Here is a 15,862-nt window from a genome sequence, read left to right as displayed (position 1 = left end):
CGGGTCCTAGTGCCGGGCGGCTGATGCCAAACACGTACTCAAAGCAGCCTATTTTTACTTATTTTCTTTTATTGTTTAAGAGCTACACAACCTAAATGTTTTTGAAATTCTTTTAGAGAAAGATTGGCAGCAAGAGATGAGAGAAAAGGTGAAAGATATCGAGAGAATGAAGAATGCTTAAAAATTGCAATTCGGTCCGACGGTACTTGAAGGCAGCACGGCTCACCTGATGTTGTCGTGATGTTTAATTTTGGAAAACGGCGCCATCTTGAGGCTTCGTCCAGAATGACTCGAAACTTGGGAAAAATAAAACAATGACCAAAAAATAACTCAGAATGTGCCCCAATTACAAAAAAAACAACAAACAATCAGACAAAAAAAAAAATCCATAATGACACGAGACTTATTAAAATTATTTAAAATATTATTTCAAATACTTGAAACTTGAAACTTGAAACCACACACAAGTAAAGTCACAAACTTGTCCAAAATAACTCAAACCTTGTGCAAAATTACTTAGAATCTGATTTTATATTGTCCATCTCAAGGACTTGACCAAAATGTTTTGAAATGTGTCCAAGATGACTCGAAATTTTTTCCAAACAAATTTAAGAATTGTCCAAAATAACTCAAAATGTGTCCCAATTAACAACAACAAAAATTCCAAATTGACAGGAGACTTGTTCAAAGTAAGTAAAAATTTTTAAGATAACTTGAAATTTGTCCAAATTAGCCAAACAAGAGTATCTGAGATATCTTGAAAAATGTCCAAAGTTTCTCAGAATTCATCCAAAGTAACAAAAATGTCCAAAATAACTCAAAACCCGTACAAAATTCCTTTTATTACTTAAATTGTCAGTCTCAATAATTTGGCCAAAATGATCTCAAATGTGTCAAAGATTATGGAAAACTTTTTCAAAGAAACAAAAAAATGTCCAAGGTGATTCAAAGATTTTCCAAACTAATTTAAGAAATGTCAAAAATAACTCAGAGTGCCTAAATTATTAAAAGTGTGTACAGAAGTATTTCATATTTTGTTTGAATAAACAAATATACAGGGTTTCTTTAATAAATATGACAAAGGTAATAATTTACTGACCTACATAGAATAATACCTTTATTTAGTAATAATAACTGCTTTTTAAAATAGGAGTTAACAAACAAAGTAAAAGCAGGACAACCAGAAGACAAAACAATGAGGCCAAACAAAGAAAGGCAAAAAATATATATCTGTAAATTTAAGATGAAGGTAGAACAAAAAGACAAACAAATTAAATAAAATACAAAAAACTATGCCAGTATTTACACAGTATTTATTTATATATAGCAAAAACAACATTTTAAAAGAGTGAGTAAAAACATGCATCAGTCTCAGAGTTGCTATACAACAATACATTCCTTTTAATTTTCTGCTGAGTTATGAAAACAAAAATACTTGTAAATGCAATATCACATTGTGATACACTGATGCATTGTTCCATGATAGTTATGTATTTTAAGTACATAACCATGTATATTGTCCTGTGTTTCTGAATCAATGTCAGCAACAAATTACTTCTTTGCCTTGTCAAATGTTATATACAATTTTAAATGCATTTTTGCCAAAAACTGAAAAAAGTAAAAATAATTATAAGATTTAGATGTATTATTTACTGCAAATGTAAACAATATCAGCTTTGAAGTATACAACAACCATGTTATAGTTAGAGATATTGTGTCCATCCATCCACTTCTGGAAAGAAATTATATAATTAAACAAATCTGGATTTATGTCCTAAACAAAGTAATCAATGTACAAATAATGTATTGCAAAAAAAATAATAAACTAGTGATTAAAAACAAAACAAAAAAACAAACAAAAACCAAACAGACCTAAATCTCAATACATACAATAATTTCATGAAATTAATTTCTTTTAATCAGGATTGGGTAATAATGGCTTGCATGCAACTGGGATTATATAATCAGCTTGCAAAAAAAAAAAAAAAAGCAGCAATAATCCACTTAGCACACATTAAATTTTATGTGTCTTGAAAATAGGACAATTTAAAATTAGGAAATGTTTTCCTCTTAGGTTGTCAGTTCTCTTAATGCTGACTAAAATGATATTTTGTATGTTTATTTTTTAATGAGGATTTTCATATAATGGAGTTTTATTCCTTTATATTACAATGATATTTGATATCTGCTTCTATTGCATTATACTGTAGGAGGGAAGTCCTTCATGTGGCCTTTGATTAAAAAACAGCAGAAACAAAAACTCAGAAGAAACATAATTTCTGCAGAACACTGCGTACTCATAATTCATGTGAATAATGTATTTTAGGCTAATTAGGTTTGACTAACTGAAAACACTAAATATGTATAAAAGAAAAATTGTTTTTGTGAAGCTTTCATTTTTATGACTGCACACAAACACATATAAATATATATATATTTACTATGACTATGTCAGTAACTGCAAAAATTGTATTTTATACAAAGCACCTGACTACATTTTAAAGCAATCTGACCTTAACCCTAATCTGACCCTGCTTTTAATTTTCTTCTGCAACAGCAGTACAACAATGACAACAATATGATGACATCATTTCCGTATACTTTCAGATACACTGATGCATTGTTAAAGGAATATAGTTTATGTTAATCACCTGTAAGAAAAACAAGAAGCAGCTCCTTTTCTTTTTTTAATACAGAGGATCTGGATAAATTTTGTTTACTTGCATTATCAGTTGTGGTTTTTGAACATTTACAAGGCATTTTAAGAGAGCACAATTTGAAAAATAGTCAAAAAATATTAACAAGCCTCTTTTTTAACAAGAATTTACAGGAAATATTGGGGATATTTATATTGGTTATGAGTAATTACATTTAGGAAAACTGTACTTTTTCTGTGTTGTGCCTTAATGGTTTAGGTCCACAATGTGTTCTTGACATGTTCACTCTGTTTTTTAGCCTTAGGTCGCTTTGTTACTTATTGTAGGGTTTTACCCATGATATTTGAATTACACAGGTAAATTCACATATTAAACAATAGTGAAGCATCTTAACCCTAATATTTAAACCTTTTAGATAAATGCATGTCCCCAATCCTACTTCTCTACTTGAAAGCACTATGACTCAACATCTGACTTGGAATTTTTCAACCAAACCAATGTTGCAGAAATTGTGCCCACACTTCCACGACTGGAAAGAAATGATCAAACAAAACACAACACTGAGTGAAACCATGCCTTGACAATAACTGGCACATTTTAGAGAGCGCTTGATGCCACATTAGTACAAATTTGCACTAAACTGAAGTGTACGACTGACGTGAACTGAGGCGAACGAGCGGCTGCGCTGACACAGTTCGTCCACTGGGTGGCAGCACGCGGCGCAGCTGCGTCTGATCCGCTCTGAGCGTCAGATGAAGAAGTTCGCGTTGCTTTCAGTGCGCTGCTGCCTCTCAGCGTACAGAGCAGCAGCTAGTGGACCAGTCTGTCTGCCAAACAAACCCCTCTTCTTTCTTACTGTCTTGTAGTTGTTTCGGTTACACTAATATTTACTTCGGATATTTCCCAAGAACCGCCTGAGACCGCCGGAGAAGAACCGAGGACGTGTGAGACTTGAGAGTTTTGTCCAACAGTCCTTCTGGTGTGCCAGTTCCTCCACTGCTGCTGTGCTGCTAGCTATTTGCCAAGAGAGAAAATTCCTGCGGTCCGAGGAAACATGAGCTTTTTCTTGTGAGTTATAAGTGTGGGATGAATGCTTGTATTACTTTGTCATGAAGACTTTATGTTTGTAAAATGTCAGTGGTGCCTCACAGCTGGGAAGCTAGCTAGCGATAGCATAGCACGGGCTAGGGCTACTTCCTGGACTCGCCTTCGAATGTTTAATGTGTTTGCATCTTGTACGCTTTTTGTTCAAATGAAATCAGCTCTGATAATTAATCACCCGTATCTTCATTGAACCTGATGCTTTGTAAAGCATCACAGAAATTATCTGTCATCTTCCTCTGAGCACATTATGTGAGAGTGGTTCACAGTCTGGCCTGGTTATTTGCTGGTGTGGACACTTGGGTGCCACAGGCTAATCCAGCCTCGATGTGACAAAACGCACCGATCAATATTTGACCCAGTGTTTTATCGAAGTAGCACGACTGTGTGTCGTCGTTATTTAGCTAGTTGCTTTAAATGATGTTGGTGAGTGAAATGGGAGGGTGGTGGTGAAACATGTAATGCCCCCTCTGTTGAGGATGTGTGTAGGTAAATGGAGTTAACATCTCTGAGCCACATAGGTTAACACGTTTTACTGTACTTGGCTTATGGATGTATAAACTTTGTACATGTGAAACTAATGTCTGGCATTACCTTCACTTTACATACAAAATTGTGACTCATAGGCAGGGAGGATCACAGACACATTTCAATATATCCAGCTGATTTCTGTTGCTTTAATTCTAAGATTTTCAAAAATTGATTTTTTTTTCTGAAATTACAGGTCATTGGCAGCATTTTCTATAAAGAACTGTCTATAGGATCCAGCTGCTGTTGTGTGACGACTGCATACTATTCTTTTGCCCTACAAATGAACAGCATAGTTTGCTTTTGATATAAAGTAAATTGGCATTAGCAGATGCTCTAATGAACTGAAAATCAGTTTTTGTGTCTAACCCACCATGCTGTGATGACTCAAAAATTCTTGTTTAATGGGGCAGTGAGAGCGTTTGAATACAGTACATCTCCAAATGGCCTCATTATACACAGAGAGACATACTGTTCTGGTCGCCTGCTCTGCTTCTGCGAAACACAAGCCAACTAGAGCACTTTTGTTGGCTTTCTTTTAAAGAAACAAAAACTTTTTGTTAGAAAAGTCCCTCACCTTGATATTCTGTGATCTCATGATTTCTCATCACATCTGTCTGTTCTTTCACTTATCACGGTATTTTTTCTCCCTCTTTGAAATGTGACTCACAGTGGAAACCGTTCATCCAAAACATTCAAGCCCAAGAAGAATATCCCGGAGGGTTCTCATCAGTACGAGCTGTTGAAACATGCAGAGGCTACGCTGGGAAGTGGAAACCTGCGCATGGCAGTCATGTTGCCTGAGGGCGAAGACCTAAATGAGTGGGTCGCAGTCAACAGTAAGCACTACGTTTACCTTTTTTCTCCCCCTCTACCTTGTTACACCCTATTTGGTTTAGATTTCTGGACTTTATTTCAACACAACTTCTAACTTCTAAATCTGTCAATCCCCTCTCAGGCTTGACATTTACGTACTTCTCATTTGTCTTGTTCCTGAAACCTCAATTAGTCCACATCATGAATTATTTGAGAGTGAGCTATCTGGGTGTAACATCTTGGCATTCTCTCTAAAGATCATGTGCATTCATGCTGGACAAACCCCTGTGAATGTTAAATAGACTTTATTGTCAGTGCTGCGGGAGCGCTGTTTACTTTCCTCTAAACTGGTACAAATGGCTGGTCAGTAGAAGCCTCATTTCCTCTCACATCAGAGTGCCTCTTGGGTATAAGATGTTTAATAGCCCAGCGTGTTAACAGATGATCATTTATCTGCTATTTTTATACACTATTAACAGAAAAACACAAAACGATGTTCTATTTTTCCTAACTGTGTCTCAGAGCTGCCATTGTTGCGCTACAATGATTGCGTTCTCCAGATTCATAGATGGTTAGTAGGAATGGATTTTGGTCAGTGTTACACAAGCTGTTCTAACTTGCACAATAACGGGAAGTCAAAAGTGCCATGAGCAACAACTTCTCCCACCACCAAGTATAAATGACTTTTCACATGATCTCTGTTCACGAGAAGCAGTTCACTTCATTTTTTTTTTTAAATTTTTTTTATGCCTCTAATGGATATTGATAGCAGAAGTGGATCGAGTTTTACAACATGCTATCAAAGGCCCCAACCAGAGCAGGTTCAAGTTATTTTGTTGATGTCTAAACTACCAGGCTGCCAGGGCTGACTTGATTTTGACTGAACAATAATATTCATTTATTCTGTGTCATCTGTGTGTACCTCTGCCGTCTCTTTGCATGCAGCTCTATGACAGTCCAAGCCCCGGGAAGATCAGTCATAGTGACAATTTTATTGTGTGACATCTGCCATAGCAAAGTTAACATGCTGACAGTTGATGGCAGAAGAGACAGACCTTATTTATTTACTGTGTAGTTTTTACCGTTTGTGTTTCATTTTATTAGGCGTCTAAAGTTATGTACAGAGACTTACAGAAAGGGAATGAAACGCTTAACTGTCTAAAACCCAACTATTTTTAAAATTCCAGTTACATTTTTCCTCACTGTGGGTTCTTTTTTCAGTCCTGCACCTCTACAGAAACAGCTCAACCATGTCTGGAAGTGGAGAAAATTAAAAACTGTTTTTGTTTACCTGGTTACGACAAAAAAAAGGGAAACTGAATTCAATACAACACTTCATGTTCATTTCAGATGCCCAGCTGTGTTACCACTACTAGAAAATTATGTGAACTCCATCAGCAAGAGATATTTAAGCACATACATTTTTGCATTCTCTCAGCAGGTGTTTTCCTAACACTTTGCACCTTTACTCTACAAAGATATTTCACTATGCTGAATGTATCATTGAACAACTTGTTCCACTGTATCCCACTTCCAGCCATTCTGCATTAGTTTATTCATCAAGTGTGTTTCCTTTTCGTCATAAGAAAAGGTTCATTTTTAACATCAACACAGTATTTTATTAAAATGAGCATTGTTGTGTACCTTAGAAAGCACGTCTAACACTGCTCTCTCTGCCTTGACATCAGCTTTGGTAACAGAAACCGCAGTCCCAGCTTTTAATGTTTTGACCAACAGCATACGAGGGATACCGAAACTTCCACTAAGTGGTTTATGTAATATATTTATTTTTGTCAAGCCTTTACCCGATTATGAGTACAAACATTTTGGACAGACCTTTTCATAGAGTCTTAGCAGACCTAAAAGGAATCTCTTGTCTCCTTAATCAAAACCTCACACAAAACATATGCCGCATCAGCTGTTCACTATGTATTCTTTTGGTGAGATTAGCAAGTGGAGCACCAACTCCAGTGCTGCCAATGCTTAAAATGGATCTCTCCAACTGATGGAAAGCCAAAGTTGGCTGTCTGCCTCTGGGAATGAGTGATAACGTGGTTTGTGCCAGATAACTGGAGTGTGTGCTGGTCTACAGTTTGGACTGGGCAGTGAAGTGGGGTGGGCAAAGGGCCGTGGGGTAACCTGATGCTCGCTATTGGTGCACACACACACACACTGTATCTAGTCCCATATACACTAAATTTGAATCTGTTCTTTTTGTGTTTGTTTTTTTTTCCAGCTGTGGATTTCTTCAACCAGATCAACATGCTGTATGGCACAATCACAGACTTTTGTACAGAAGAAAGCTGTCCAGTCATGTCTGCCGGGCCTAAGTAAGTGGATTGTTGAAAACCTCATAAAAGTTGCTCGCAGTTCTTTCATCACTGTTTGTGCTCTGACAAGGCTGAACAGGGCTTGGGTTGGGCTTGGAGTTAGGATCTGAAACAGCAGCACGCTTGTTATCAGAATCTTAAACACGTCATGGCAGATCTCAGCGTCTGGCCACCTGCTGCGATGCTTAGTAGATTTTCAGTGGATGTGTTACGTGCTGAAGAAGATTCATATGCCTTTTGAAGACTGAAAGGCTGCATAGTAGAGTGACATGTTTGGTGACTTAAATCAGACTTTTGTGACTGAAAATCTTCTCTGCCTTGTCAGAAATCCCATTTTGTTTTACATTAAACCCCAACATCACTGTTAAATGACTGCACCCAGATGAAATCCATAATCATTCTTGGAATTTGATGTCATCTGTGTTCTCTGTAGGTATGAGTACCACTGGGCTGATGGAACCAACATCAAGAAGCCCATCAAATGCTCTGCTCCCAAGTACATTGATTACCTCATGACCTGGGTGCAGGACCAGCTCGATGACGAGACACTTTTCCCTTCAAAGATCGGTAGGATTTATTATCTGGCTTCTACGAGTGCTCAGCTCTACAGAAAAGCAATTTTCATACACCTGCTGAATGTCCAACGACTGTGTGCCGTCTGCTTTACTCAACATTTGTGTAATGTTGATGGATTATCACTACTAACAAGGGAGCTGGCGATACGTTTCCTCTTACCTGTGAAACCCAGCAGCCATGCAAAATGAGTGGATGGTAAAGACAATAAAATGCAAAGTCTCCATGTATAACTCAGCAGTTTGCCATTTGGAAAAGGTTTACAAGTCATTTTTATTGAAATTCCATACAAGTAGGATGTACATTAAGGCTGTCGTCACACAAGCACAATCTTGATCAATTGAAATCATACCGACTCTTCGACCAATTGATCCGTACACTCTCCTTGAGTGCACTCTTCTTGCTAGCCTTATTAGCCTAAATGAATTATAAATAAAGATAAAAAGCTACTATTTGCAGCATATCCTCATTACTTTATACTGAAATAATAGCAACAGACTTGGAATAGACCGGCGTGCACCTCCTCATATTCATGTAATTTCTGAAAATAGAACTCTAGCGACTGGTGATCCCAGCACAAGACCTGTTCAGGGAAATAACACAGACGGCTTGAACTACAACTCTAACATGATCTACTGTGTTGGTTGTTGAGCTGTGGTATGAAAACTGCTTTACACTTGAGCTTTTGGCCATTTGTTTTATGCAAGCCACGACTTCTTTAATGTGGTGTTAATTAGTTTGAGGCCGACTCTTCATAAATGTTCTATATTTATAAATGTTAAATAAGTCAGACCTCGCTGGCTCCATTAAATTGGGTGAGTTCAAGGTTATGAAAACATGGAGACGTTCACGGGTAATCTGTTCCTCCTGGCGCCAAAAATAAAGGATTAGTTGTGGGAGGCTGTTGATGTAGGACTTAAGAACTTATGAAAGTAACACATTGTCCAACCAAAAACAAATTGGACAAAGAGAGCTTATCAGGCAACTTGTAGATCTGGGGCCTGCATCCCTAATGTACACCTGAAAGTTTCTGACGCGACTAATGATAAAGCAAAAAGTATTAGTAGCTTCATTATAGGTACAGCTCTTTGGGGAATGCTAGCATGGCAAAACAATCTCACCATAATGTCTGTTCCTTTGTTCTCTATCAGTTATATGACACAATCCTCCTCTGCAGAGCAACTTTTCACTCTCATGTAATAACATATTTCAACATTTTTCGAAGCATCACTGGTTATCGATGTACGGGATCATTAAAAAGAGGCAGAATTTACATACATACCAACACAGCTCTCAGCCTCTGAGACTGACTGGCTGAGGCTTGTGCTGTCTTGGGTGGAGTTTTATTTTTGCTGGATGGGAGCCAGCATGGATAAATGTCTGATGGACTAAGTATGTCTCAGTGGAAAAATTAAATATGCTGCCCTGGAGTGACAGTATTTGCTCCATTGTCCAGGGTCAATAGATTTGTTGTGCAAGAAGTACCTCAAAGCTTCCTACCAGGTAAGAGGATGCTGTGGGCCGGTTAGCAATGTGCACATTTCTCACTGTGCTGTGAAAGAAAGAACCTGTAGCACATGTTCAAGCCTTTCACCCAGTCAGCAGCTTCTAATGTATAAATGGTTAATACTGCTGGAATAGTCGGGGTGATGCACAAGTCAGAAGCGTGGGGATGCCTTGCTGTAGGCAGCAGCTTTAATCATGAACTCCTCGTCCTGCTGGTCACCAGCTTCTTTTGAATAATTGATGCCGAGTTGTGCTGTAGGTTGCTCCCTGTAGGAGAGGTCTCCGCCGGGCTGCTCTAGCTCACAGCTGCTCAGTGAATCAAGAGAGAGCTGCACAACGTACATGAAGTGTAGCACGCAGGCCTGTTGCAACAACGGCAAAATTTCCTTCCTGCAGATGAATACTTGTCACATTGTTAGCATTAGGCTGTTCTGTGTTGCTGTCATGATTGTTTGCATTTCCCTTAAATCATGCCGTGGCCTGCCTCTGAACATACTTGCAGCCCAAGAGAACATAAAATCACTGCTCCTCGATTGTGCTGATGTTTTGCTGCTGAGCAAAGAAACTAATGTACAGCTGAAGCAGTTGAGAACGTTTTATGTGTCAGTGCTGTGAATACATTCTCTCCATTTAAGGTAAAGAAACCAAGACCAGCTTCTAAAATATCAGCAATGGACTGTTTTGGTAATTAAGTAATCAGTTTGAGTAATTTTGTTAGATAAAAAGTCTAAATTCTAAAATTCCAGCTTGTTAAATTTTTATATTTTCTTGTCATTTTACTCCTCTATGACGGTGAACTGAATGTCTTTGGGTTGTGGACAAAACAAGAAATTGATGTTTCATCATCTTGGGCTTTGAGAAATTCTAATTGAGACTTGTCACCATTCTTTTGACGCATTACAGAACAAACAACTAAACGTTCTTTGACATATTCGTTGACAATGGAAATAATTACACCTCTTTGCTCAATCTGACCACAGGCAGCATTCTCTTTATGTTTGCTTGTATTTTTCATGATTTATCTGTTTTTTTTTTCTCTTCCCAAGGCGTCCCCTTTAAGCGTAACTTTATGTCTGTGGCGAAGACCATTCTGAAGCGCCTGTTCAGAGTCTATGCTCACATCTACCACCAGCACTTTGACTCTGTCATGCAGCTGCAGGAGGAGGCCCACCTCAACACATCGTTCAAACACTTCATCTTTTTTGTTCAGGTAAGGAATCTCTGACATTTGAATGCTGTGTTTGTGTGTATATTTGAGTTCAAAGAAAAGACGTGGTGGACAATCTGATCATGTCTTTCTCGTGTCTTTTTCAGGAGTTCAACCTCATTGACAGGAAAGAGTTGGTCCCACTACAGGAGCTGATTGAAAAACTGACAACCAAGGATAGATAAACAGCAATGTAATTCTTATTTTATTGTTGTTCTAGTTTTTGCACAGATACCCACCCCACCCTGGCTGTATGTATGCAGTATATACTATATTTCCATTTGGGGAAATGTTTTTAATAAGGCCAGGAAGAAGGAAGGGTCTTGATAGGTTTAAGGCACCAGGACTAATGCTATCAGGGATTACACTCTTAATTGAACAAACTACAGATTAACATTAGAGAAAATGGTTTTAGCTGTATGGAAAGAAATCCCCAGTATTCAGTCATGGCTTACTTCTAGGATAATATAGACATATGTTCATTAGTTTTCTATTATCTATTAGACTGCACAGATGTTTTTGTTTTTTTTTCCCACTTGGGTTTATGGCAACACAAGGCATTTTCTTGATAGATTCCTATTTCCAGCTCACTCACAGGGAGGGGAATAATGTGTGAGCAACGTTGCTGTATCACAGGGTGTCGTTGGTGTTATGGCAAGAATTAAAGCCAGCTTTTAAGCCAATTCAACAGCAGTAGCTAGTTATTTTATTCACTCACCTACGTTGAAAGATCTGGGTCTCGGTTTGCTACTGTTAACATCTCGAACAGCTCAATACAAAAGAATCCTAAGTGCCTAGCATGGCTCATATTTGCCCTATATCAACAGTGAGAACTGTCAGAAGATAAAGGCCATATACCACTGACATGATTAAAACAGCATTCAATCTTCAGCGTCACCTCTCTTCTAAGTTTATGGTTTTCAAATTCCTTCTTACACCCCTGTTCTCTTTGTACTGTAACTTGGTTCAAATGATTTTTCTCTGTAAAACCACACTACTCCCCAACTCTATCTATTTTTTAGTTAGAAAGTCTCATTGCCAAGTGCGCTGTGCAGGTTATGATAAATGAATGTGTTGAAGGACATAGAGGCTAGAATATTGTCATGTTGTAGCAGGAACTGAAAAACTTTTAGCATTTTCTAGTGACATGTTCCTGTGTATTAGTTTCCTCCTCCTCCCTCCCTCTCCCCCCCAAAAAAACTTTTAAGTAGAGACAAATTTTAGGATAAGTCTGCAAGGGAACTAAAACCTTAAATTGTATATAAATATCTGCAACTAGACGTAGAGACGTGTCGAAGCTCCACTGTTTAAAAGATACAAGCATTTGGAATTGGATGATGCTGCATCCCTTGTTATCTCACTAGCCATGAAGCACTTTCAACAATTTTCCTGACCTCTCTTGCCTGAATGTTTCTTCTGCATAGACCGTGCTTTGTGAGAAGCCGTTATCATGTGACTGATCAGAGTTCGTCTCCTCTCTCATATTTTCCCCCCCAATGAATGTTGAATGGCTTAACCTCCTCTGGAATCAGCTATAAGGCACAAGTCAGATTTCTTATGCTTTTATATGGTCTGGGTTGTTTGTCGCTGTGCTTCAAACAGCAGATGCATGTACCCCCCTCCTTCCCTCATCTCAAAGTGTAGTTTACTATGCAATAATTGACACGACACTAAAAGGGTTACCAGTTGGCTCATTTTACTTTATATCCGATATTAACCTTCCTTTATTGTGCTTAAATTTGGGTGTCTGATAAAAATAGAATTGCTTCTCTGTCAGCTTTAGTTTAATACCAGTGACATGAGCATTTTATATCTGAAATTTGTCAGAGGTGCAATAATTGAATGCACACGTGTAAATACTGAGGGTTAGACCTGTCTTGAAATGAATTCTCAGCAAGCATGGAGTGGTAGCTTTTGGTTAAACGAATGCATCGAGTCTTTTTAGAGGCTGCTTCCTCTCCCCTCCCCCCCATTTGGATATTAAAAAATGTTGTTTTCTTGTTCAGTATCTTTTTATTTCCACTTCCTTAGCAAACTATTATGAATGTTACTGCTCACCAGATATCTGAAAATGTAATAGAGAATCGGTCATCCTGAAAGCATCTCGTGCTTATGAAATGCCCACAACATAGACTATCGCCTACAGTTTTTCCTCCTTGACTGTAATAATTGATGAAATGTTTGTAAATAATGGCTTGGTAGGGGTTTTCAATGCTACTGAATTGATTTATGCTGTTTACAAGGCAAATAAAGGTGGTCTTGACTCTTTGAATGAATTGTATGTTCAGTTTGTACTGTGAGCTCAGCACTTTTACTAAAGTACTGCACTTACCTGCAGTTTTGAGGTACTTCAGTATTTCCATTCTATGCTACATTATCCTACTATTCTATTAAATTTCAGAAGGAAATGTGAATTTTACTCCACTACGTTTTCTTTGCAGCTATAGTTGCATATGACGTAGAGGTTTACATAAAATATGCAGTTGTTTCAGAAAATATGATGCAGTTTTGCAGCTAATATATAAAGCAGCAACAATTTGATCCACTTCAGCCAACTACACTAAATGTACATGTTGTTAAATGTTTATGGTTTTAAAATAATAATCCACAAATGCGGTTTTACACTTTACATTTAGTCAAGTAATGTGCTTGGGTTGACTTATGAGGTACTTCAGTACATTTAACTTTAATTTAGCAGATGTTGAGTGACAGTGATTTCAAACGAAGACACAGGACTGATGTAATGTATTTTCCAGGCTTATTAAAATATTAAGGTTAAGACTATAGTTTATTAAAAGTGGGCCCCTGTGATATTATTTAATGCATTAATTTACTTAACTATTTAAATTAAAATGCTACGTTTACCTGATTAGTTTAAATATTAAAGTTAAGACTATAATATTATTTCTTATATACATTTATCTCACAAAGTTTATTATTAAGGTTTTGACTCTAAAACATTATTTATTATGTACATTTTTCTGACCAATAGAACTATTAATGCTAAGACCTTACTTCTTTGTTTTTTTATGCAGTTACCCAACTCATTTAAATACTTAGGTTCTGACTCTGCAACATTATATATTATAGAAACAGAACAAGACCTATAATATTATTTATTAAATACATTTATTTGATTGAATATTAATGTGAAGACCCTACAATATATTATGTTACACAAATGTATCTGACTAATTTAAATATTATGGATCACACAATAAAATTGATTACCTACCTTACCTGATCAATTTAACTATAAAAGTTAAGACCCTACAGTATTACCTATTATGCAGATTTATTTGAGTAGTTTAAAAACAAGGTAAAAACCCTACAATAATGTATATATATTACACACACACACACACACACACACACACACACACATATATATATATTATGTAACTGTACCTGAGGAATTTAAATATTATGGTTTAGACTAAATGTGGTATTATTGAAATACTATTTTTATTCAAGTGAATATCTGAAATATTCTTTCAATCAGTGAATGTAACAGCATGGTGAAAGCAGACCAGATCGTATGAATGGAAAAAAAATAAAGAACACAAAATGTACATTACTGTACAGTGCACTATGAGGTTGTACATTATTATGCTGTACATTAGACTATATATTTTCAGACTGCACATTATCGACTATATATGATCAGATTGTACATTAACAGACTGTACATTTTCAGATTGTATATAATCAGATTGTATATAATCAGACTGTCTATTATCAGACTGTACATTATCAGATTGTACATTATCAGATTTTTCATTATCAGACTGTATATTACCAAAGAACAGACTTGCTCAGCGTCTGTGCGTCACAGAGCAGCAGCTGCTTCCGGGGCGGGACTCCGCTGTGCAGCTTCCTCTTCCTCACCTTTCTTACCGCCAAACTTTAAACAACAAGGACTCTCTCACATCCCCGCTGCAGCTCCTGCTTTCACTGATTTACTCTGAATACTTCTTTTCCTGCTCGACATGTCTTTCACTCAGAAGAGACACTGCCCGGATCCTCTGAACGACTCTCTGGAGAAGAGGATAAAGCGGATTTCAATCGAGGGAAACATCGGTAGGTGGATTGGAAAAGCAATTTTTTGTTTGTTTGTTTGCTTTACTAAACCAGCTCCTTAAAGCTTCTTATCTGCTGGGATGTGATGCAGGTGATCCTCGGAGTGACTGTGCGTAAAACTACGTGTGTTCAGAAGGTGATTTACTCTGAATCGATCCATCGTTGCCGCCAATTTCCAGACCTCTGCTGTTCTGCTTCGACTAAACCGTCACATGAAATACTAAAATGCTTTCACACCGTGTGGTTGGTTGCTTTATGTCTGCATGATGTGTTTGAGCTTGACGTTTTGCATCCAATGTGTGTGCGCAGCGGCGGGTAAATCCACCTTTGTGCGCCTTTTGGATCGTGAGAGCGCGGACTGGGAGGTGGTACCGGAACCGATCGCCAGGTGGTGCAACGTCCAAACGACAGGCAGCGACTTTGAGGTATTAACAGACACTATTCCTGCGTTTTAAAGTGCAAAATGAAGCCCCACACACAGACACATCACATACAGAGCATGCTGTGGTATCGATTTATTTCATCCAATATAAAATCAGTTTAATAAGATTCCAGACTTCAGTGTAAATCAGAGATGTTTTTCTTTCATGATCCATCAGGGCAGCAGGATCTCTGCCACTGACTGAGCTGCACACAGTTAGGAGACACATTAAGATAACTGGGGGAGTTTTCATCTGTATTTAGAGTGCAGCTGCCATCTGTCCATATATCTGCACTGGTTGCTGTTCTTACCAGCGCCACACACCCAGAGGGAACAGATGGTCGCTCTCTGGGCAGATGAACATGTCAGCATCAGGGAAAACATCTCTAACCTCCCACACTGTTGCACCGTAGCCTCTCCCTCTGTGTCGTTTTCAAAGCTCCAATACATCCACAGTGAGTGAGACGTTCAGGTGTCAGCCGGTATTCCAAGAATGGTTAGAAAACTGAATTGATGCCATAAAAAACTGCCTCTGTAAAGATTTTGTTAAATGGATCTGTTAGCATTCACTGTTTCAAGTTTTCTAAAGCTCATTCAGCTCAGCTTGCAGGATGTTTTAGGTTTCACTCTAATGATAAGATAT

The 15,862-nt window shown here is 37.7% G+C and overlaps 2 protein-coding genes across 2 annotated transcripts in view; both read left to right on the top strand.

Annotated features, from left to right (window-relative positions):
* Positions 1-3,422: 3,422 nt before the first annotated feature.
* On the top strand, positions 3,423-12,990 carry LOC103353284 (MOB kinase activator 1B). Its single transcript, XM_008276174.1, has 6 exons — positions 3,423-3,725; positions 4,959-5,125; positions 7,339-7,432; positions 7,866-7,999; positions 10,558-10,721; positions 10,826-12,990. The coding sequence occupies exons 1-6, from the start codon at positions 3,712-3,714 to the stop codon at positions 10,901-10,903; spliced, it is 651 nt and encodes a 216-aa protein (XP_008274396.1). The 5' UTR covers positions 3,423-3,711; the 3' UTR covers positions 10,904-12,990.
* Positions 12,991-14,596: 1,606 nt separating this feature from the next.
* dck (deoxycytidine kinase) overlaps positions 14,597-15,862 on the top strand; it is a 13,733-nt gene continuing 12,467 nt past the window's right edge. The window contains exons 1-2 of the mRNA XM_008276172.1: positions 14,597-14,798; positions 15,108-15,223. Of these exons, the coding sequence (XP_008274394.1) occupies positions 14,708-14,798; positions 15,108-15,223 (207 nt within the window). The 5' untranslated portion in view covers positions 14,597-14,707. The remainder of the gene's footprint in view (positions 14,799-15,107; positions 15,224-15,862) is intronic.

This window comes from Stegastes partitus, unplaced genomic scaffold (genome assembly GCF_000690725.1).
Source record: "Stegastes partitus isolate 25-593 unplaced genomic scaffold, Stegastes_partitus-1.0.2 Scaffold66, whole genome shotgun sequence".
NCBI classification, from domain to species: domain Eukaryota; kingdom Metazoa; phylum Chordata; class Actinopteri; family Pomacentridae; genus Stegastes; species Stegastes partitus.
This window is presented reverse-complemented; position numbering and strand designations above follow the sequence as displayed.